Source organism: Lontra canadensis, unplaced genomic scaffold, assembly GCF_010015895.1.
Source record: "Lontra canadensis isolate GAN:19392208 unplaced genomic scaffold, GSC_riverotter_1.0 scaffold64, whole genome shotgun sequence".
NCBI classification, from domain to species: domain Eukaryota; kingdom Metazoa; phylum Chordata; class Mammalia; order Carnivora; family Mustelidae; genus Lontra; species Lontra canadensis.
Window position 1 is genome coordinate 11,214,982 of NW_022631058.1, and position 22,389 is coordinate 11,237,370.

Genomic DNA, 22,389 nt, shown 5'->3' on the forward strand with positions numbered 1-22,389 from the left:
AAATACAAATGAAAACCACGATGAGAGACCACTTCACATGAGTTAGAATGGCTAAAATTTACAAGTCGGGAAACAGCAGGTGTTGGTAAAGATGTGGAGAAGGGGGAAGCCTCCTACACTGTTGGAATGCAAGCTGATGCAGCCACTCTGGAAAACAATATGGAGATTCCTCAAACAGTTGAAAATAAAACTACCCTATAACTTAGCAATTGCACTACTGGCTATTTACTCCAAAGATACAAATGTAATGACCTGAAGGGTACCTGCACCCCAATGTTGATAGCAGCAATGTCCGTAAGAGCCAAACTGTGGCAAGAGCCCAGATGTCCGTCAACAGAAGAATGGGTAAAGAAGATGTGTGTGTATACACACACACACACACACACACACACACACTTTCTCTCTCTCTCACATACACACACCCACACAAATGGAATATTACGCCAGCATCAAAAAAAAAAATCTTGCCATTTGCAATGACATGAATGGAACTAGAGGGTATCATGTTAAGTCAATCAGAGTAAGACAATTATCATACTATCTCACTGATATGTGGAATTTAAGAAACAGAACAAAGGATCATAGGAGAAGAGAGGAAAAAATAAAACAAGATGAAACCAGAGAGGGAGGCAAACTGTAAGACTCTTAATCATAGGAAACAAACTAAGGTTACTAGATGGGTGGGAGGTAGAGGGATGGGGTAACTGGGTGACTGACATTAAGGAGGGCATGTGATGTAATGACCCCTGGGTATTATACAAGACAGATGAATCACAGGTCTAGACCTCTGAAACCAATAATACATTACATGTTAATTAACTGAATTTAAATAAAAAATGGTTTTAAAAATTTGGAACTGAGTGTGGTGACAGATGTTAACTAGAGTTATTGTGATGATCATTTTGCAGTATAGACAAATACATCCTTATGCTATATACCTGTAACTCATATAATATTATATGTCATTTTATGTCAATAAAAAAGAATAGACAATTTGAACAGACCCACATAACTAGTGCAGAGATTGAATTAGTGATCAAAAAACTACCCACAAAGAAAAGACCAGGTGAGATGGTTTCAGCACTGAATTCTCCAGTTTTCACAAATTCTTCCAAAACACAGAAGAGGGGTAACTTCCCATCTGATTCTGTGAGGTCAGTATTCCTTGATACCAATTCCAGACAAAGTCACCACAAAAAGAAAACCACAAAACACTACCTCATGCATATGGTCAAAACACCCTCAACAAAATACTAAGAAATGAATCCAGCAACAAATAAAAAGAATTATGCATTATGACCAAGAGGGATTTCTCCATCTTATTATCTGCCCAAAGAAGAATAGTTGAAAGAAAAAAATACTAAAATGGCAACAACGATCCCAGAGAAATATAACTAAATGAATCAGAAGAGACCCAAAACCGCAGGGAAAAAAGAAAACGAAGAGAAAGAATATTATCAGACAGGTGAGCAGAAAAGAACAATACACTGGATTCTGTGTGTATTTTGGTCTGTTTTTTAGAAAACTAAAATCCCAAAATTGTAAAGAAAGAAAAATTTATATATGTACAAAAATGAAATTAGATACAATGAAAGTATAGAATGTAACTGTAAAGATGGAAATTAAAAGACCAGGAAAAAAAAAAAAGGGAAAACTAACAAAAAAGGGAAGGGATATAAACAGACAGTTGAATAGAATAGAGCAATACGCTATCTCCTGAGTGTATTTTGATCAGTTTGTTAGAAGAAACTATATCTTGAAATTGTAAAGAAAAACTTATGTATACAAAAATAGAATTAAATATGTTGAAAGGGTAGAATATATCTGTAAAGATGAAAATTTAAAAAGACTTTAACCAAAAAAAAGGTAAGAAACAGAGAAAAAACAAAAAAGAGAATATGATCAAACAGTTGAATAGAGCCATACACTAGATTTTTAGTGTGTTTTGATGTTAGAAGTTGTATCCCAAAATTGTAAAGAAATAAAAACTTATATATACAAAAATATGATTTAATACAATGAAGGGATAGAATATAAGTGTAAAAACAAAAATTAAAAAAAGATTTTAAAAAGGAGTCCATAAAATAAGAAATTGGTTGAAAAATGAAAGAATAAAATTTTTAAAAATTAATGTTGAAAGACTAAAGAATTATGGGGGGAAAGCCATGAATTCTATGTGCTGTACTCCCCTCGCTCTGAAGTTTGGCAGTTCTCATTGATGGGTAAACGTGGTCTTGGCTGGATGTTCTTGCTGATCTACTGGGGGAGGGGATGTTGCAGTGATGCTCAAATGTCTTTGCCCGAGGTGGAATTGCACCGCCCTTGCCAGGGGCCGGTCTGAGCAATCTGCTTGGCTGGGGGTTGCTCTGGGGAGCTTTTGTTTCCCGAAAGCCTCCTGTGCAGCTTTGGAGGAGGAGAATGTGCTCACCTGGCCAGGACCAAGCTTTTCTATCTCTGGCACATGACACCACTTGGAGTCTCCAAACTCAGCAGATTCCTGCAGTATATCCCTACGCTGCTCCTCCCTGGGAAGGAAGGGCGGGTTCTACCCGGATCTGCCACTTGTGGGGTCCCTGCTGGAAGAGTAGTGGCCCCACTATGCCCGGGATCACGGTTTTGGGGTTTTTGGCAGTCCCGAGCGGATAGCCCACTCCTCGGCTCTGTCTCTGTAAGGGCCTGCCCCTCCCAGAAGAACTAGCTTGTGGACACCGGAAGTAGGGGCGGGGCAGGCCGGGTGGAGACATCCAATCGGTGTGGCGTGGGTATATCCACTGGGTGAATTGGGATTCAATTGGCTACCTGTGTAGGGGCGGGGCTCAACCACCCCCATAAAGGTTGGTCTGCGAGGCTGGCGAAGAGAAGAAGAAGAGCTGTAACAGCTCTTGTAAGAGCTATAAGCGCTTCCGGCGGCCCCGAGCTGCCAGCGGTCCCGGTGCCAGCGGTGAGTGGATAGCCCAACTCCTCGGCTCTGTCTCTACAGCCGGCCTTCGGGCTCCCATACCTGGCAGCTCTGCCACACTCAGGCACTCGCAGTCTTTCTGTGACCCTGACATACCTGAGAGCGCACTGACCCAGCAAGGGTTCCATCTCCCTGCTTAGCCACTGGAGCGACATCCCCAGTGGAGCAGACTTCTCAACGTTCCGATTTTGTGCTCCGCAGCTCTCTCGCTTGCCCGGAGCCGGCCCCTCTCCCCGTGGTCTATCTTCCCGTTTATCCCCTCGGATTCACTTCTCCACCTGTCCTACCTCCCAGAGAGTGTCGCAGTTATTCTTTTCTTTGATCTCCAGTTTTTTGGAGATGTTCAGAATGATTTGAGAGCTCTTTAGCTGAATTCCTGGGACCAGACGAAATTAATGTCTCCTATTCCTTTGCCATCTTGGACCCCCTCCTCCCCCAATTTTTTATTTTCTGATGAGAACTTTTAGGATCTTAGCAAATTTCACATATACCATCCTATAATATTTCTGTCGTCACCTTGCTGTACATTATATCCCCGTAATTTACTTACTTTAAAACTGGAAGTTTTAGAGTAATCTCTCATCACCCTGCACTCCCCACCTCTGGCAATAATGTGTTCACTGTCAGTTTGTTTAAAGATTCCACATGTGAGATTAAATAGTGTTTGTCTTTTTTGGACTTATTTCACTTAGTATAATGCCCTTAGGATCCATCTATATTGTTGCAAATGGCAAGATTTCCCTTGTTTCATGGCTGAATATCCCATTGTCTGTATTTACCACATTTTCTTTATCTTTCTTGCATTGATGGACACTTAGGTTGCTTCTAAATGTCTTGGCTGGGGTAAGTAAAGCTGCAGTGATATGGGGAACAAACGTATGGTGTTTTCATTTCTATTAGATATGTAGAAGTGGAATTATTAGATCATATGAAAAATCTATTTTGTAATTTTTTGAGGGCCCTCCATACTTTTTTCGGTGGTGGCATAATTTTATATTCACACCATCTGTGTACAAAGGTTCCCCTTTCTCCACATTCTCACCAACCTAATTATCTCTCTTTTTTTTTTAAAGATTTTATTTATTTATTTGACAGAGAGAGATCACAAGTAGGCAGAGAGGCAGGCAGAGAGAGAGAGGAAGGGAAGCAAGCTCCCCGCTGAGCAGAGAGCCCGACACCGGGCTTGATCCCAGGACCCTGAGACCATGACCTGAGCCGAAGGCAGGCCCAACCCACTGAGCCACCCAGGTGCCCCTAATTATCTCTTTTTGATCATTACTATTCTAATAGGCATTAGGTGAGATCTCCTTTTGGTTTTATTTGCATTTCCAGGTGCTCAGGGATGTTGAGCATTTTTCAAGTGCTTGTGGCAATCAGTATGTCTCTTTTGGAAAAATGTCTATTCAGATTCTCTGCCTACTTTTTAATTGGATTATTTGGGGCTTTGGTATCAAGTTGTATGAGTTCTTTCTATATTTTGCATATTAATCCTATATTGGGTATGATGAAGAAATATTTTCTCCCACTTAGTGTAGGCTGTCTTTTCATTTTCTTGATGGTTTCCTTTGCTGTGCAGAAGCATTTTAGTGTAATATAGTCCCACTCATTTATTTTTGCTTTTGTGGCTTTTCCTTTTGGTGCCAGACTCAAAAAATCATCAAAACTCATCTCAAGAAGCTTATTGCCTATGCTTTCTTCTAGGAGTTTGTATAGTTTCAGATATTATGTTCAAGTCTTTAATCCATTTTGAGGGGTTTTTTTTTGCTGTAATTTTTTGCATGCGGTAAGTTAGTGGTCCAGTTTCGTTTTTTTGCATGCGACTATCCAGTATTCCCAGAACCACTTATTGAGGAGATTGTCCTTTTCCCTTTGTATGTTCTTGTCTTCTGTTGTAAATTAATTGAGTATGTATGTGTGGATTTATTTATGGGCTCTCTGTTCTCTTCCTTTGATCTGTTTCTGTTGTGCCAATATCCTACTTTTTAAATTATTATATCTTTGTAATACACTGAAACAGGAAGTGGGATGCCTACCACTTTCTTCTTTTCCAGGATTGCTTTGGGTATTCAAGGTCTTTTGAGGTTCCATACAAATTTTAGCATGTTTTTTTCTATTTCTGTGAAAAGTGCCATTGGAATTTTGATAGGGATTACATTAAATCTGTGGACTATTTTGGATAATATGGACATATTAACAACTCTGTCTTCCAATTTATGAGTACAGAATACTTTCCCTTTTCTGTGTGTCTTCAGTTTCTTTCATCAGTGTCTTAAATAGTTCTGAGTACAGGTTTTTCACCTTCTTGGTTAAATTTATTTCTAAGTATTTTCTTTATGGTGCAGTTGTGAATGGGATGGTTTTCTTAATTTCTTTTTTTATTCTAGTTAACATAGAATATTATATTATCTGTAGGTGTACAACATAGCAATCCAATGTACACACACACATATATGTATAATATATGTATTATATATATATATAAAGTGATCACCACAATAAACCTTGCTACCATCTGTTACCATACGAAGTTGTTGCATATTGTCACTCTGTTTCCTATGCTGTACATTGTATCTCTGTGTCTTAGTCATCTTGTAACTGGAAGTTTGTACCTTTTCATCTCTTTCCCCTATTTTGCTCATCACCCGTCCTATCTTCTGTCTAGCAACCAACAGATTGTTCTCTGCATCAATGAGTCTGTTTCTATTTTGTTTTTGTTCATTTGTTCTGGGTTTTTTGGTTCCACATATAAATAGAATTGTACTTTTTTGTGTAATTTGTCTTTCTCAGACTTATTTCACTTAGCATAATACCCTCTGGGTCAATCCATGTTATTGCAAATGGGAGATTTCATTCTTTTTAAGGCTAGGTATATTACCATTACAATATATCATTGTGTGTTTGTAAATATGTGTCTCTGTGTGTATACACACACACACACACACACACACACACACACAAACAAATACTGTACCCTATTTCTTTTATTCATCTATTGATGAAAGGACCCTTAAGTTGCTTCCATATTTTGGCTATTGTAAATAATGCTGCTATAAGCATAGGGGTGCATGCATCTTTTTGAATTAGTGCTATTGTCTTTTTTGGATAATACTCAGTAGTGGAACTGTTAGTTCATATGCTAGTTCTGTGTTTAATGTTTTAAGGAACCTCCATACTGTTTTTCATCATGAAGGTGCCATTTTGCATTCCCACCAACAATATGGGTTCTCTTTTCTCCCTATCTTTTCCAACCCTTGTTATTTGTCTTTTTTGATACTGGCCATTCTGACAGGTGTGAGTTGGTATCTCATTGAGGTTTTGATTTGCATTTCTGCAATGATTATTTGATGGAGATTACATTGAATCTTTAGATTGCTTTGGGTAGTGTAGACATTTTAACAATATTAATTGTCCCAATCCATGAGCATGGTATGTCTTCCATTTATTTGTGTTCTCATCAGTTTCTTTCATTAATACCTTATAGTTTTCAGACTACAGGTCTTTCACCTTCACTAAATTTATTCCTAGATTTGATTTGTTTTTTGTTTTGATGCAGTTGTGAATGGTATTCTCTTAATTTCTCTTTTGGGTTGTTTATTAGTGTGTAGAAATGAAACAGATTTCTGCATATTAATTTTTCATTATTATTTTAGTTTTTTTTTATTTATTTCTCAGAGAGACAGAGATTGTACAAGTAGAGCAAATGGCAGGCAGAGGGAGAAGCAGGCTCCCTGTTGAGCAAGGAGCCTGGTGTGGGAGTCAGTCCCAGGACCCTGGGATCATGACCTGAGCTGAAAGCAGTTGCTTAACTGAGCCATCGAGGCATCCCAGCTCATTTCTTCTCATTTCAGTCCTGGAAGGTTGTATGTTTCTATGAATTTATCCATTTCTTAAAGGTAATCCCATTTGTTGGCATATAATAGTTTCTAGTGGTCTCTTGTCCTTTGTTTCTGGGGTATTAGTTGTAACTTCTGTTTAATTTCTGACTTTGAGTCCTTATTTTTCTTGATGACTTTGCCTAAATGCTTTTATCTTCAAAGAACTAGCTCTTAGTTTCACTGATCATTTCTATTGTTTCTTAGTCTTTATTTCATTTATTTTCACTCTGCTCTGTACTGTTTCCTTCCTTCTACTAAGTTTGGACTTTGCTCATTCTTTTTTTTTTTTTTTTTTAAGATTCATTTGAGAGAGAGAGAGAGAGAGAGAGGGCATAAGCCAGGGAATGGAGGGCAGAGGGAGAGGGAAAAGCAGACTCCCCACTGAGCAGGAAACTCAATACGCCAGATCCTAGGACCCCCTGGGATCACGGAATGAGCTGAAGGCAGGCAGATGCCTGACTGAGCCCCAGGACTTTGTTTATTCTTCTTTTTAAGAAGTGAATCCCTGTTCCTCCGGCAATGCCCTAAGGTAGTGAGTGGATTTCCTTCACACGTAACCCAGGCACTTTCCACACTGCTGTGTCTGCCCTGGGGCTCAGAGTGAGAGAGATGTGGGGGTCCAGCCTTGGTTTCCCGCAGCTCTTCCCGGGCATGAAGCTACCAACATTTGCAAAGCCAGGTGCTGTGGGGGTTCATCTTCCCAGGACAGGTCTCTAAGCTGTGGAGCCCAGATCTCTTGTTCTTCAGGAAGAACCTCTATCTTTGCGGGGTTGTGGGTCCTGACCAAACCACATCTCCACCCCTCCATCCTGTCGGTGACTTTTTCTTGTCTTTTTTTTGGTCGGGTGTGGTCTGTTCTGCTGGTCTTAGGTCCTCCCAGAAGTAGTGGCTCTGTCTGGAGCTGTAGAGTTTGGTGTGTCTTTGGGAGAGACCTTGGTCCTGAGCCCTCACTTCTCTGAGTTTGTCATTAGTGTGTAGAAATGCAACCGAATTTTATATGTTGATTTTGTATCCTGCATCTTTATTGAATTTATTTACTGCTTCTAACAGAACTTGTAGTGGAGCCTTTAGTTTCCTCTCTGTAATGTCCTGTCTTCTGCAAACACTGACAATTTTACTTCCTTTCTAATTAGATGTCTTTTATTTTTCTTTGTGCCTAGTGTTTTCAGCCAGAACTCCCAGCACTCTACTGAACATCAGTGGCAAGAGCAGGCATCCTTGTCTTGTCCCTGATCTTAGAAGAAAAGCTTTTAGCTTTTCACCATTGAGCACGTTGTTACCTGAGGGCTTGTTACCCATGGGGTTTATTATTTTGGGGTGTCTTCTCTATATATATATGCCTGTTTTTCTGAGAGTTTTAATCATCATTAGATGAATTTTGTCAAATGCTGTTTCTGCATCCATGGAGATGATCCCATGATTTTTATCTTTCCTTTAATTGATGTATCACCATTGATTGATTTGTGGATGTTGAAACATATCTACACATCTGGAATAAATCCCAAGTGATCATGGTGTATGATCCTTCTAATTATTGTTGAATTTGGTTTGATAATGTATTTTGTTGATGATTTTTGTGTCTGTGCCCATCAGGGATATTAGCTTGTCATTTTCTTTTCTTGTGGTGTCCTTGCCTGATTTTGGTATGGGGGCAATGCTGGTCTTGTAACATGAGGGGGGAAGTGATCCTTCCTCTTTTGATTTGTGGAAGAACTTGATAATCGGTATTAATTATTCTTTAAATATTTGGTAGAAATCACCAGTGAGGCCGTCTGGTACTGGACTTTTGTTGGGAAGTTTTTGGTTACTGGTCTGCTCCGATTTCTGCCTGTTTCTTCTCGAGTTAACTTCAGTAGTTTGTGTCTTTCAGGAATCTGTCCATCTTATCTAAGTTACTCAATTTATTGGTATACAGTTACTCATAATATTCCTTTATAATTGGAGTGGCTGGGTGGCTCAGTTGGTTAAGTGTCCCAGCTCTTGGTTTAGGCTCAGGTCGTGATCTCCTGGTCATAGGATCAAGCCCTGCATCAGGCTCCCTGCTCCCACTCAGCGCAGAGCCTGCTGCAGATTCTTTCTCCTTCTGCCTCTCCCTGCTTGAGAGCCAACACCCACATTCTAACATAAAAATTAAAAAAAAAAAATCCTTTATATTTCTGTAAAGTTGGTAACAGTGACCCCAACCAAATGTCTTTCATTTCTCAGTTTAATAATTTGAGTCATCTTTTTCCCCCTTGGTCAAGCTACTGTTTCTGTGCACACCCAAGTGTGTGTGTATTTTCCTGCCTTCTGAGTGGCCGCTTCGGTTCTGAAAGCGTGTTCACGCCGACCTGCACGGGTAGCAGTTTGAGCTGAGCGAGTGGGGGAGGGCGGGGAGGTGAGTAACTCCAGACCAAAATGCCACAGACTATTCACTGTTCTTACGAGGTATTTTTTTCTAAGATTAATTTATTTGAGGGTGGAGGGGTGACAGTTCATTCTGACAATTTTACCCAGTTTTTAAATTGCTTTTTGAGGGAAGTTTGCCAGTCTCCTTACTGTGCCATTTCTGGGTGTGCGCTCTTAGCCGGTGCATCGTATGCTGAGCCCCATGCTGCAGACTGTGAGTGACGTCTAAAAACAGGCGGTTTCAGGTTGTGAATGGTTCACAGCGTAGCCACGTCCTTCCAGGTGTGGACGGTGTTAATATAACACATTAGCTACCATCCGTCAAATAGCTACCATGGGGAGAGTTGCTGTCTCTCCCTCCCTCTCTCCACACACACACACACACACACACACACACACACACATCTATTCTGTGGGCCTCACACTTGTGATGTTACTTCCATTAGAGATGGGGAAACCAAGGCTCAAGGAACTTGCCTAAGGTCTTAGTAGCAGAGTGAGAATTCAAACCCAGATCTTTCTATGTTGTCTATAATACTTGGTCTGTGTTCTCAACTTTTCACCAATTTCTACCAGGAAATCTAGACCGCACCGATCCGTCAACATGCATGGATGTGACACTTCCCGAGCACTCCCTCAGCCTCTTTGGTTTATTCTATCCACCTCACCCAACCCCTCTTAGCCTTCCAGAATAGGTTCTCCAAAGGCTTCAGTGGGGGCAGGGTGAATCTGGCTGAAACATTTTCACTAATAGCAAGGCTCACATTCTCTGTCTAAACTTGTTGAAAGCCACCCTGGAATCCTAAAAGCAAAATTTTTCTGGGCTCCTGGTCTTGATGGGACTCCCACCTCACAGCGCAGACCCAACAGAACCGTCGTGGAGGTTGGTTAACGAGCAGTCTCATTACTGCCTTCTGTTCTTTGCAATCGTCCTTTACAACTGATGATGAGAAAAACTGAAGTAGCAATTTCCTTATGAATTACAGTAACATTAAGAGTAGGATTACTCCGCTTTTCTCTGTAAGGCAACAGAAACACATTCCTGTAGAAAGACATTTAATGCTAAAATGAAGTGCTGTAATTTTTTTTTTTTTTTTAAAGATTTTATTTATTTATTTGACAGACAGAGATCACAAGTAGACAGAGAGGCAGGCAGAGAGAGAGAGAGGGAAGCAGGCTCCCTGCTGAGCAGAGAGCCCGATGCGGGACTCGATCCCAGGACCCTGAGATCATGACCTGAGCCGAAGGCAGCGGCTTAACCCACTGAGCCACCCAGGCGCCCGAAGTGCTGTAATTTTTGAGTGACCACATTTTCCAGGCTCTTTACCATTCCTGTGACAAGTATCCATTGATTCCACACAGGAACTCTGCCCAGCCTATCTACTATCTGTGCATCTTCCTGTCCTCTGTTACACTAACAGCCGCACAAAGAGAACCGCACACAGCGCGGTCTGCCTTCTAGGATCTCACATTCCAGGAATTATACCGAGATGTGAAAGTTTAGTAGGAGGATGAGATTTAATAAACGTCTGATCCCAAAAGATGCGTGTTCTGTGGCCTGGTAGCTCATGGCTAGGTCCAGTGATAAAAGGTAGGGGTCTGAACTTACGGATTGGCCTAAAAACCCAGTAAGAGACATAGTTAATGAGTTAAAGGTACTGGAGCCAAGGGAAGAGACCAGGCAAGCTTAAATAGAATTTTAGGAGTTGCTGAAATGACTCGAAAAAGGGTAATTCTGTGAACTTAAAATTGTCCCTTGTTGGTATTACTAACCTAAGGCCCAAAGGTACAAAGGACAGGACAGAGGTCCTCAAGCCCTCCCTTTATATCCACACAGGGAGTCTTATGGTCAAGAATGAGTCAGACTCTTGACTCTGTGAGGGCATCAGCCAAAAGACTTTCCCAGTCTGTATATTCTCGTGTGCACATTACTCGGTCTTTTCTTCGTGCACCCAGTAAACATTTCGCAGGGCCATCTATGGGCTGGGTATCATGCTAGTAGATGCCATGGAAACAAAGCTGAAAAGGATGTAAACCCCTTCCTCAAGGAAGGAACAGTGTCTGGCGTATTTCCAAATGCTGGAAGATGAATAGACATTTATCAGCAGGCGAGGCAGGAGGAAGCGCATTCACAGGAGCACATGACAGGTTAAGGCTGTCTTTCAGGGCACAGCACACATGACTGGGTCAGGGACATCCAAGTACGGGGCGCTCTGGCTGGAGCTTAGGAAGATGAGCACCCAAGGTGAGGCGGTAAAGAATCCCAGCGTTTAAGGGGTGAAGAGGGAAGCTATCAGGGGATGAAAAGGCAATATTTGTATAAGTATGTATGAAGTATGGTCTTCTCCATACCTTGGCCTCTGTAACACCATGTGCTTTAGGATTTCTTACCCAAGTGTCAAGAAAGGTAAGGATGGAAAATGGTCCATTCAGTTGGTAGGTAGAATGTGATATACCAGATACATTTCTCTAAAATGGTGGGACTAGAAGTTAAACCAAAACCCATTTAGCATCATGTTGGAGAAATCTGTATTCCAAGTCCACAGAAGAACTTACCTAGGACAGCGAAAAGGTCAAGGAAATTGGTCTCTCCAACCAGAGCTATTTTAAGACCAAGATATCTGACTCCAGTAGGCATTCATCTATCTGGAGAGAGGAGTCCTACACGTAGTTTCCTTTTAATTATCATTCTCAAGAGCCAAGATGAAGCATTAAAGCCAAAGAAAGAGAAATCAAACTGGTTTACCACTGGGTGTCACAGTATACTACTGCCCCACTTCCTTGTCTTCTCTCCCAGTGTGATGGCAGACAATAATCCATTCCATTAAAAACTTGTTTTTATAATCCTTTTGCTTGAAATGGATGTTAGGGCAGAAAAAGTTAATATAACCTTGTTTATTAAAAATTTTGAAGGACCTGAATTTTCCTCCAGAAGTGATTTTGACAGTGCCAGTTTAAGCAATTACTTATGGTAAATACTAGAACTCTGTTAACTCAAGTTTTCCACTTAAAAATATCTTCCAGTTTAAACTGCTTGCTGTTCTAATCTAGCAAACTTTACAAAGGCTACTGCTTTAAATCAATTAAGAACAAAAACAGGAAGACTGTTCCCCCATTCCATGCCTCTTCTTCATTTCCAAAATCACAAAAACTGATTTCCAGAGAAAATTATAGACAGGATCTGAGTAAAGTCAGGGAAATAAACAGTCAGGCTTTAATTCTATTTAAAAAAAAAAAAAAAAAAAAAAAAGCCAGGGTAGCTTTTCTGGACAAGACAGGACATCAAGGTGTTTCCTGTAGTTAATTATAAGTCTGTCAGAAGTTGTTGGGTAATCACATGGGAAGCGAAATTTTTTTTTTCATTTGCAACATTGCAAAATGAGCAAAAGAACCAATACATATCATTAAAATGGAAAATAACAGTTTCTAACTGTTCATGCCGTGGTATTTACATCCGTTACAGAGACAGGCATCTGTTCAGCACCACAGACTTTTGAGTCAGGTGGACTTGTCAATCCAGTGTTGTTGTCTTTCTAGCAGTTTATTGCTAAGTTCTTCCTCTATGAAATGACAAGCTGTTTTAAATCTAACTTGTTACAGCAACTTGTGTCAATTTGCTGCTTCAGTAACAGTAATCACTAATGGCTAAGAACAAGCAACTGTCCATCAGTGAAGGGGTATCACTTAACATGTTGAGGGCCGATAGTGAATATTTTTTTAAAACACTGGATCATAATTTATGAAGGCACGGGATGCTCCTCCTGTCTTCTCAAGCACCGTCAGAATACCAGGACAAGTAAGTGTTCCAGGAGCCTAGCCAGCAACGTCAATAGGGTTAAGGCATAAAGGAAGACGTAATATAATTGAACTTCAGATCTTTCTTCTCTTTATTTTCAAGATAACTTGATTAACTTCAATTACTAATACCCACAACTTGGGATTCACAAGTAGCTCTATACTGTAGTGAAATACACTTAAACTCTTATAGTTAATTATGCACCTAAAATTTATGTTAAAAAAATACGTAGCCAACGATAGAACTCGTTTCGTGACTATAGTAGCAAGTTGTCACTTTCTGGTTTTCTACCCAGCTACTCAGTATAACCTTGTTCTTGGTACCACACGTTAGAATTTACGGAGGACTAAACAGAGGAGAGAAGACAGAAGCACACGGTGCTTTGTCAGATACTCAGTTAAAGTAGAGGATACTTAAAATAGTATCTCTTCCTGGGTATGGATTTTTATTCACATTTGCAAACATTCTTCAGTAAGTTCTAAAAGCTTATTTAAAAAAATGAGGGAATGTGACATTAAAGTATTTGTTTTCATTTCCTTAAAAGAATTTTAGCACATCTAAGACAAGAAGAACCTATTTAAAAATACTGTTGTAACGAGGGAACAGCTAGCTGATGGTCCTTTGGCCAAGTATTTATTTAGGAACCACCACTTTTACAACTGCAGCTGGTATTCCAAAGTGAGTGGTTAAAAAAAAAGAAAGAAAAAAACATACAACTAATACAATTTCTCTTACTCTTCACTTTTCTTTTTATTATTCAAAAGTCAAATGTTATTTTTAAATCATCCAGCCTCGATTTTGATTTAATGTACCGTCATTTCCCAAGATATGAAATTTCAGAATCTCTTTGGAATACTAATTTCACGTTTCTAGGTTTAACAAAACTGTTGAAATTTTAAATTCCACTCTATTTCCCTGAATTCTCAAGACAGTTGCTGATGTAAATTTTAATATAAAATATTTAGTCACAAAATAGTATTGCTTTTGTATGCACATAGTTGTAAGATTACTTTGTTTTTGTCAATAAAAACTATACCATCTTTCATAAAACTCTAAACAAATTAAGAACTGTGATGTGAACAAAAATTACACATGGTAAAACAGGTACCAGCACAACGTTAGGTTATATTACATCAAAAAAAGTTTTAATGGTCCCAAATATATATACTCAACAACTAAGCATACACTCAGGGGAGAAAAAAAAAATCAAACAAAATGAAACAAAAAAAATTATGACACAAATGACCACATCTAGAATTCCACTCAATCTTTAATCAAGTAGGGACAAATCCCCACTTTAAAAAAAAAAAAAAATTCTGCAGTTTGAAGGGCAAAGGGAACAGATAAAAAAGAGGAAACTTTATATTCGCCCCTCCCCCAGAGGTTTTCCAAACCTGTTGTAGCTTGACTAAAATGTTCAGAATGTAGGATTTTAAAGGCAGGTCTCTTTATAGAAAGAAACTGCTGGCATTCTTAACTAGTGAAGAATCACGGCACAAAAGCCTGTTCTTCTGAGTCTCAAACATGGTCCAAGAAAGCATATTCTGATTGTAGCAACTGACCAGTCAATCCAGAGTTCCACTTACAAAACCCCTGCCCTGTTGGCTTTTTGTTTCCATTTCCTTCCCTGAGAAAAGGGCAATGTGTGGTCCAAGCTGGAGAGCTCAAAGGCTTAAGTCTTTCCCCTAAATGTGTATTATCCCCTCCGCCTGCTCCATTGAATTGGCACTTGATGAGCAGAAGTCAAGTTTGCGAGGCTGGTCTGGATCAGTCATTCACAAGAGACCACTGCTTTTCGTGGATTTTGTAGGGGGGAGGGGTGGAGAACCAGTTTTCTCAACAGGTGCTGATCAGAGGCAGTTGCCATTATTAGGACTCAAACTTTGCTTTCTTTGACAATGGCTGCGTGTCTTCCTTGTCTTCATCCTCGTCGTCATCTTCGTCATCATCGGGATAATCTACCAGACCCACGAGGCCTCCCTGTTCAGAAAGAAAAATGCAGCTTTTAAAAAACAAATCTTAACACACAAATACTAGATAAAGGATAGAGTCTCAGCCCCCCTACCCCCAATATACGAAGTGTGGCTATTTTTGGATAGTGAGATTATATGCAACTAAAAGTCATATTTTTCCTATATAAATTTAGCAAATGGCCAGGAGATGAAACCTTCTCAATTTAACAATTACTGTTTCTAAGACTTAACAGTGCATTACAAAATCTTGACAGCTACAACAGATAAACGGACTACTAGAAACGAGGGCAGACCAACTAGCAGAAGTTAGGTAGGTGATTCTGCCTTTCCTCCTGGCCTTTTAGGCCCCTGCCTTCGCCAGAAACCACGGCAGCTCTTCCCCGCGGGTGGCTGTGGGCAAGTTCACCCCGCTCTGCCCTCAGCCTGCACCTCCAGTTTAACATCGATTCGCTTCTTAGCCCTCAGGGGTTTCATGCTCACGGCAGAGTAAAGAACCGTGTACGGGGCACTCTGTTCCTGGTTTAGATCAACCCATCCCAAATGCCCGTCCGAACCGCTAGTCCGGGACGGCAGGCGGTCGTGAAAAGGACTGGTTTCTGTTCTGATATTATGTCTTGTCCGCATTTTTGCTGTTAAAATTGTGATGCTTTCTTATGAAATGTGAATGACAGATGGCTACTTCTTTTTTATAAATCTTGCTTGACAGAACAATGTTTGAGTGCCCAGATGCTGATCTTTCATACAAGTCTTTAGCTGGGTAGTAACTGGGAAAGTTGCTAAAGAATAACTAAAATTTTTGTAAATGTTCTGACACAAATCTGAACCCGAGTTCTAAAATGCAAATAACCAAAATAATTCATGCAGCCTTTTGGGTTGGTCATAAAAACCTCTGAGAAATTGCTCAGGTTTTCAATACATTCAGATGGTAGTGGGAGAATTATCCTTTCTTATTCAGAAAGCTTAAACCAGTTCCGAAAGACAATAACCAAAGGAAATCTTGGTCACAATTACTGTTGAGACAGGTGAAATGAGACAGGCCTGGAAGCCAGAACGTACCTTGGTGGTAATAGCTGCCGTCTGAGATGCACTTTTAGGGACAGAGCCAGGAGAGCCTGGAGATCCTGGGGATCCCGGGGAGCCTGGAGAACCAGGCAGATTGGTTGCAGGTGACTGGCTGGTGAGAGAAGTCTTGGTTCCACTAGAGAGGGAAAGCTTGAAACTTGGGCTCTGCCGACCAGAAAGATTCGTTTTCAGAAGCACCTCTTTTTCCTCACTTTCTTTTACTAAAAATAAGAATATTGTCAATAGTTGTCACTCATCCTCCTCTTTTTTTACTCCCCCCCCCTCCCGCCCAAATGAGGTGGCACTAAACCACAATTAACTGCTCACTCCTCTGCTAGGGAAAAACACAAGTTCAATTCACTACTGAGAAGGAATGAGACCTTCAATATTCAGTGTCTCTCCCCTTCCTGAAATAATGTATTTCTCCTGGGTCAAGTCAGATTAAGAAAATTTGGTCCCTACCTTCACCCGCAGCTATTAATTCACATTCTAGAAAGCAACAAAGTCTCTAAAATCTAGGTCATGACAAAGTAGATACTCCCCATTTTGTCAAGAAATACAGAATAAGCCTGGAGTTGGAAAGCCACTATTTTTCCTTGCCCAGTTTTTCAACATACATTTCTTCCTTTCCATGAATTTACTTATTGGATCCATAATATCATCATCGTTTTTAGTTTTGTCGGACGGAGACACGACAGCTTCTCCATCTTCCATGTCATCTTCATCTGTGTTAAACCACATTTCCTCTTCATCTTCTAGTGTTCTGGCATCTCTTCGATATCTATGATTCCTCAAAATGGAACGCATACTAGCAGTAAAGAGAAGAAAGTGCACAGACTCAGGGCACCTGGGTGGTTAACTGACATCAGTCAGTTAATAAGCATCTGCCTTCAGCTCTGGTGTGACCTCAGGAACCTGGGATCAAGTCCCACATGGGGTTCCTAGCTCAGTGCACAGTCTGCTTCTGCCTCCCCCAGTCCCAGTGCTCTAATAAATAAAATCTTAAGGGACTCACCCAAAGTGAGTGCGGTAATCTTCAAGTGGTGCTCCAAATCAGATCATCTGAACAGATCAAGGAGCTAACAGATTTATATAGGGACAGGCTAATGAACCAGACTTTTCACAGAACTAAACACTCCACCCTATCAAGTGTTAACTAGTGCAAACTATTATGGAAACTGTACTATCATGGATCAGTTGTTAAACTTGTTAACATCAGAAACAAGTCCTAATTCATGGACTTTAAAATATACCGTTTTGATTTTGCTTTGGACACATGAAGCCCCACTACCATGTAAGTGATGGGGTTTTCTTTCTCATTAACTAGCTTAATATATACCCGAGGAAGAGTCTACAGATCCTACTAACACCACACACACCTTCAGAAAAACATTCATATTAGCCATTACAGAAAGCTGCAACCACCACTCATCCCCTCCCCTGGCCAAGCGAAATAATATGAAACAAGCAAAAAGAGGCACCACCATACAACTTGAATGAATAGGTTAAAAATGCGGTAATTTACCTGTCAAGTTTGGGATTATCTTGCCTTTCTCTTTGTTGTTCAAATCTCAGTTTCAGTCCTTTAAATGTCTGTACATAATCTACATCTTCCAGTGCTTTCCAGTAATTTTCAATGACATGAGCAGTTAATGACTTTATATCTTCCTACAGACAAGGATTATAATGAAAAATACGATAGGAAAAATCTTATTTTAGCAAGATAGACTTAATTGTAGTAAGTCATAAACCTGCCCAAAACAGTTTAACTTCATAAAATTATTAGCCAGTCTTAGAGATAACAAAACAATGAAAATGGGCATAAGTGGCTATTCCACAGTCTCTGATTTTTGGTATGTCTCTGAACTATGGGTCTTCCTCAAGTAAATGCCCATGTCCCACCTAGATGACTCTTCAGTAAGTGTAGTGGTTGGGGGGGGATCAGCACATCACAGGAAAGTGCTAGAGAGGGACAGTGGGGATAGCTGCACAACAGTGTGAGTATACTAATGCCAAGGAACTGTACACTTAAAAAGGCAAATTTTACATGGTAAACATTTTACCATAATTAAAAAAAAAATACACGCTACTGATAATTCTGACACACACTTGTGCGAGAACCACAAGCCAACTACTATTAGTAAAGAATCGAGTTTATTATGAAATTGTTCTTTAAAAATATAGAGGGCAAAGTCCAAACTCAGAAAACCTCAGTTAAAACAAAATAAAACCACAACAAATACTTTCTATTAACTGTCATTCTACTTTGTTAAAATGAGTAGAGTATCATGACAGCATTAGATCAGTTTTGTTTTTTTTTTCCCAAGCCATCCTATGAAGGACTCACAGCTGCTGAGAGAAGATTTTTTTGGTTTTTATTACTTTGCACTGAATTTCTACAAGCTTCTTTTAAAAATTTTCTTCAAATATAATCTCAAGCCAGAATACCAATAATACATATTCAATAATCTTAAATAACTAAAACCAACATTCTAACAAATACAGAACCTACCACTCTAATAAATTCAAACATCTCTATAATGGCAGAGTTCATCAAATTGTAGCGGGATCCATTGTTGAGAAATGCTTTGACTACTGGTTCAAACAAAAAACTTTTCATTATGTAGCGGTTGTAAAACTCATCTTTTAATCCAATAATCTTTCTCTTAAAACGAAGAGCACCTGAAACACAGAGGCATTATTGTTCAAATTACATTACCATACTTCCATATTTTAGACTTTCTTTAAAAAGACCTGCTTAATATATTCTTCGTGCAGTGATATATTACTGCTTCCAGAAGCACGAACCTGAAGATAAGGACTGCAAAATGGTTATCAGAAAAATGCACCCTAGAAGTAGTGTATGTCATTATAGAACACAAGTCTTGGAGAGCCAGAAAAACTCTGGAATTTACTAATGACCAAAATGTACTTTACATCTAATGTAAGAGCTAAAATAGGGCTAATGAATTAACTTCAGACTACTTAAGATGAAAATGCTAAATATATCCTTTATGTTCACCTTAAAAACAACAGAAAAACTGTTCTTTTATTAGGGCAATCCACTGTATAATTTGATCTTCATTATTTTTGGACACTCTTACTATTTCACATTAGAGTTCTGGGTTTACAATGGCTGGTTTGTGGATGTGTCAGGATAACTATAAACCCACAAAACTCTGCATGACCCAAAACTTGCCTTCCCATAGTTTAGAAATAAATTTAGAGGCTGTTTTGTTTAAAATGTGGTCCTCTATGCTTATTGCAGCGAGTATGCTTTTTAATTTTTTTCCTAATTTTCCTTGTTACAATTAATTAGGCTTTAACTTACAGATTAAAAGGTATATTTACATCTTGAGGTATGGGGAGTTATTTAAGTCACCATTCGTCAAGATCCAAATATACTCAGACAGCTAGACAAAGCCCTCTTTACCTACATGGGAGTTTGTCAGTAAGTTAATGCCCCACTTATTGTAAACAGTTCAAAAAAGCATACTCACTTCATGCAGTCACATCGTCTTCGGTTGGCAAGATTAAATATTGTGTTTGTATTTTGGTTTCTTTGGAGATCATGGAAGTGGCTCGTTAAATTGCCAATTTGTTATTAATCAAGTCCTTCATGAGCAGGTAGCCAGGCAACCATGCTGACACGGTTTCTGGGTGGGAAGGCAGAGGAGTAAAGCAGCTCAATGTTTCTTTAGTTGGCAGAAAAGAGGTCCACAAGTGAATGCCCAATTAGGTACAGTTGGCTATAAACTGCCTTAACAATGCAACTTATTTAAGAGTGTCTCTCTCTAAAGTGACACTCTGGGCAGGGAGCTTCAAAATAATTTATAGAATAGTAACTGCATTTTTTGTAAACTACTGAATTATTTTCAAATACATAAGCATGGTGAAATAAGACATTTTAAACAATAAGAGGCACCTGTGTGTTAAGTCAAAGCCTAACAAGGGTCTGTCTTCCCAAACAATGATTTTAAAGTTTGGTGTTTTGTAAGGTCACTTGACAAAGGAACTAGTGAGGCCGTTCCATTTGCTAGAATAAAAATCAATACTTTAGAGCTCAGGCCAAATGTGAAGTTTTTAGTAATTACGGCAAGAGCTATTATTTTAAGAGTTTGTTCTCCAACTATGCAGGCTTCGTGGAGACTTGTGTCCTACCGTAACACACACTAGCTGAACCCCGTGGGCTGCACGCAGTTCCTGGGTAAATGAAAAGAAACTCCCTTCCTAGAATTCACTAAGCCCAAGCTATGCAGTGCCACCACTATTTCAAGAGCAGTTCTGTCCAGAAACTGCTGGTACAGACAGAGGTGCTTCTAATGATCTCTGTTTTGCTCATTTCCATTTGCTCTAATTTATTTAAATCCAGAACTGGGTTATTTCCAATTCAGACCCCTCCCCCAAAAGAAATCTGCATCAGGAATAGCCAACCACTACTTGCTGTTGAATAAGAGTTGCTTTCAAAAATGTTACTAGCGAGCTCTATGAAGTCAAATTGCTCAAAGGAAATTAGAGAACACTTTTGGGATAGGTCCTATTGGCAGAACTGCAGACCTCCAATGTGAAGAGCACTCGGCTTCCCTTCTTATCTATAGCCTTCATTAACATGCCAGGAATCTCTGGTGTTTCATTTCAATCATCTTTAAAACAAATAATTCATCTTTACGTTAGCACATGAGCTTTCATGTCCGAAGATGACACTTTTTGCCTCATACGTAACTTAGGATGGCTGAATAAAAGCATCTACAATAAAATTTTTATTTCATTCCTGTCATGGATTTCCATGTTTTTAACAAATGCTAGACAACATGAATCCTGAAAAGCCAAGGAAACAAGACAGTAAAACTGGTGTATGTATATACCTAAACCTAGGAAGACCTAGATTTTGAAAGGATTGCTGGTCTCCCCTGCACACCTGATTTGTTGTCTTTAAATAGGATAAAAACATTTAAAAAGCAGCAGACAGAAAAAAATGAGAAGTTCTGTAAGTCCCCAAAGTGTTTACATTTAACCACTCATTATCTTCTGTCCTTACGACAGGGCATCTAAACTTAATCACTCCCTCAAACATTATACCTAGTATTTTCCATCTATAATCTTAGAAGACTGAAAATAACCTAAATCTCCCACTTAGCTCTTTTAGAAATCCTTGATCAGAAACTCCTACTATATACTCTTCAAGCCAGTTCTAGAGTGCTCATTCCTAATGAATGGCATCTTCTTCCAGAAACTACTCATGTTCTCAATCTGGGAAGACAGTCACATAGGATCGTTTAAGAGTCCTCATTTTCCAAACTGAGTTATCATTAAACCAAACAATAATAAAACAACTAAAAATGTGCTAACATCTTAGTTTCCTACAATATAACCCTCCTTGTAATGTATCTCTTCGTAGTTCTCAAGCTGCTGAGAAAATTTCTTTGTAATATGGCAAGCAAAATAAAGAGATGAACTGAACTGAAAGGCTTTTCTTTTCCTGCACTCTCCCACTGGACTCATATGTTCTACCCACAACAAACCATTATCATGCTACACTTTCCCACATACGTATATCAATTGTGCCTGCAACCAAAAAAGTCATGTTCTCCCAGGACCAAGACACAACCCAATTTACCTCTCTTGCAAAATTTTCCTGATCTGACTCCTACATGTAGAATAAACTATTTCCACTCTGCTTCCAAACACACCTCAATATAGTACTTTTGACATTTTGATTTTTATATGACTATCTCCTCCTAATGAACTCAAAACCGCTTGACAGCTGAGCCCAGGTCTTAACAGTCTGTGTTTTCCTTGTAATTTCCAGGTATCTAGCATCGTCATCAAATCTAAGATGCCCCGACTGCAAAAAAACTTTCTCTACCACTAAGAAAACCAAATAAGCACAACTATCAATCACAATGACATGCCATTGATAGTACAACTCACCTTGATTTGAGAGATGATAAATGTCTAAAATGTGGAGCTTAAAACTGATAAAATATGGTGTTTAACACATTTATCAAACTAAACCTGATAAACTTATTCACTTAGTTTTTCCATTCTGTCCTAACTTCCCTTTCCCACACTGGAACAAAACTTTCTATGTTGACATGAAAGAAACATTTGTTACAAACTCCATCTCAACTTGGTCGTGGGGCTCTATTTTGTTGTAGTAGGTATATAAGGAAAAGGAGTATAAGTTTAAAAGCTCTTCTTTTACAAATGCTAACTAAGCTCATGGATATTAGTACCGCAGAACCAAAATAATTCACTTATTTTTGCTGTCCTTAGCAGTCTAGGTTAACGCCATAAAATGCTACCTCTTACTTTTGGCTGAAGATGATTACTCAG

At 39.3% G+C, this 22,389-nt stretch overlaps 1 protein-coding gene across 2 annotated transcripts in view; it reads right to left on the reverse strand.

Moving 5' to 3' along the window:
• Positions 1-13,743: 13,743 nt before the first annotated feature.
• PPP4R3A (protein phosphatase 4 regulatory subunit 3A) overlaps positions 13,744-22,389 on the reverse strand; it is a 35,818-nt gene continuing 27,172 nt past the window's right edge. For both annotated transcript variants that reach the window (XM_032878645.1, XM_032878644.1), the window contains exons 11-15: positions 18,566-18,735; positions 17,579-17,721; positions 16,671-16,861; positions 16,048-16,274; positions 13,744-14,998 (exon numbers count right to left, since the gene is read on the reverse strand). In XM_032878645.1, the coding sequence (XP_032734536.1) occupies positions 14,888-14,998; positions 16,048-16,274; positions 16,671-16,861; positions 17,579-17,721; positions 18,566-18,735 (842 nt within the window). In that variant the 3' untranslated portion in view covers positions 13,744-14,887. The remainder of the gene's footprint in view (positions 14,999-16,047; positions 16,275-16,670; positions 16,862-17,578; positions 17,722-18,565; positions 18,736-22,389) is intronic.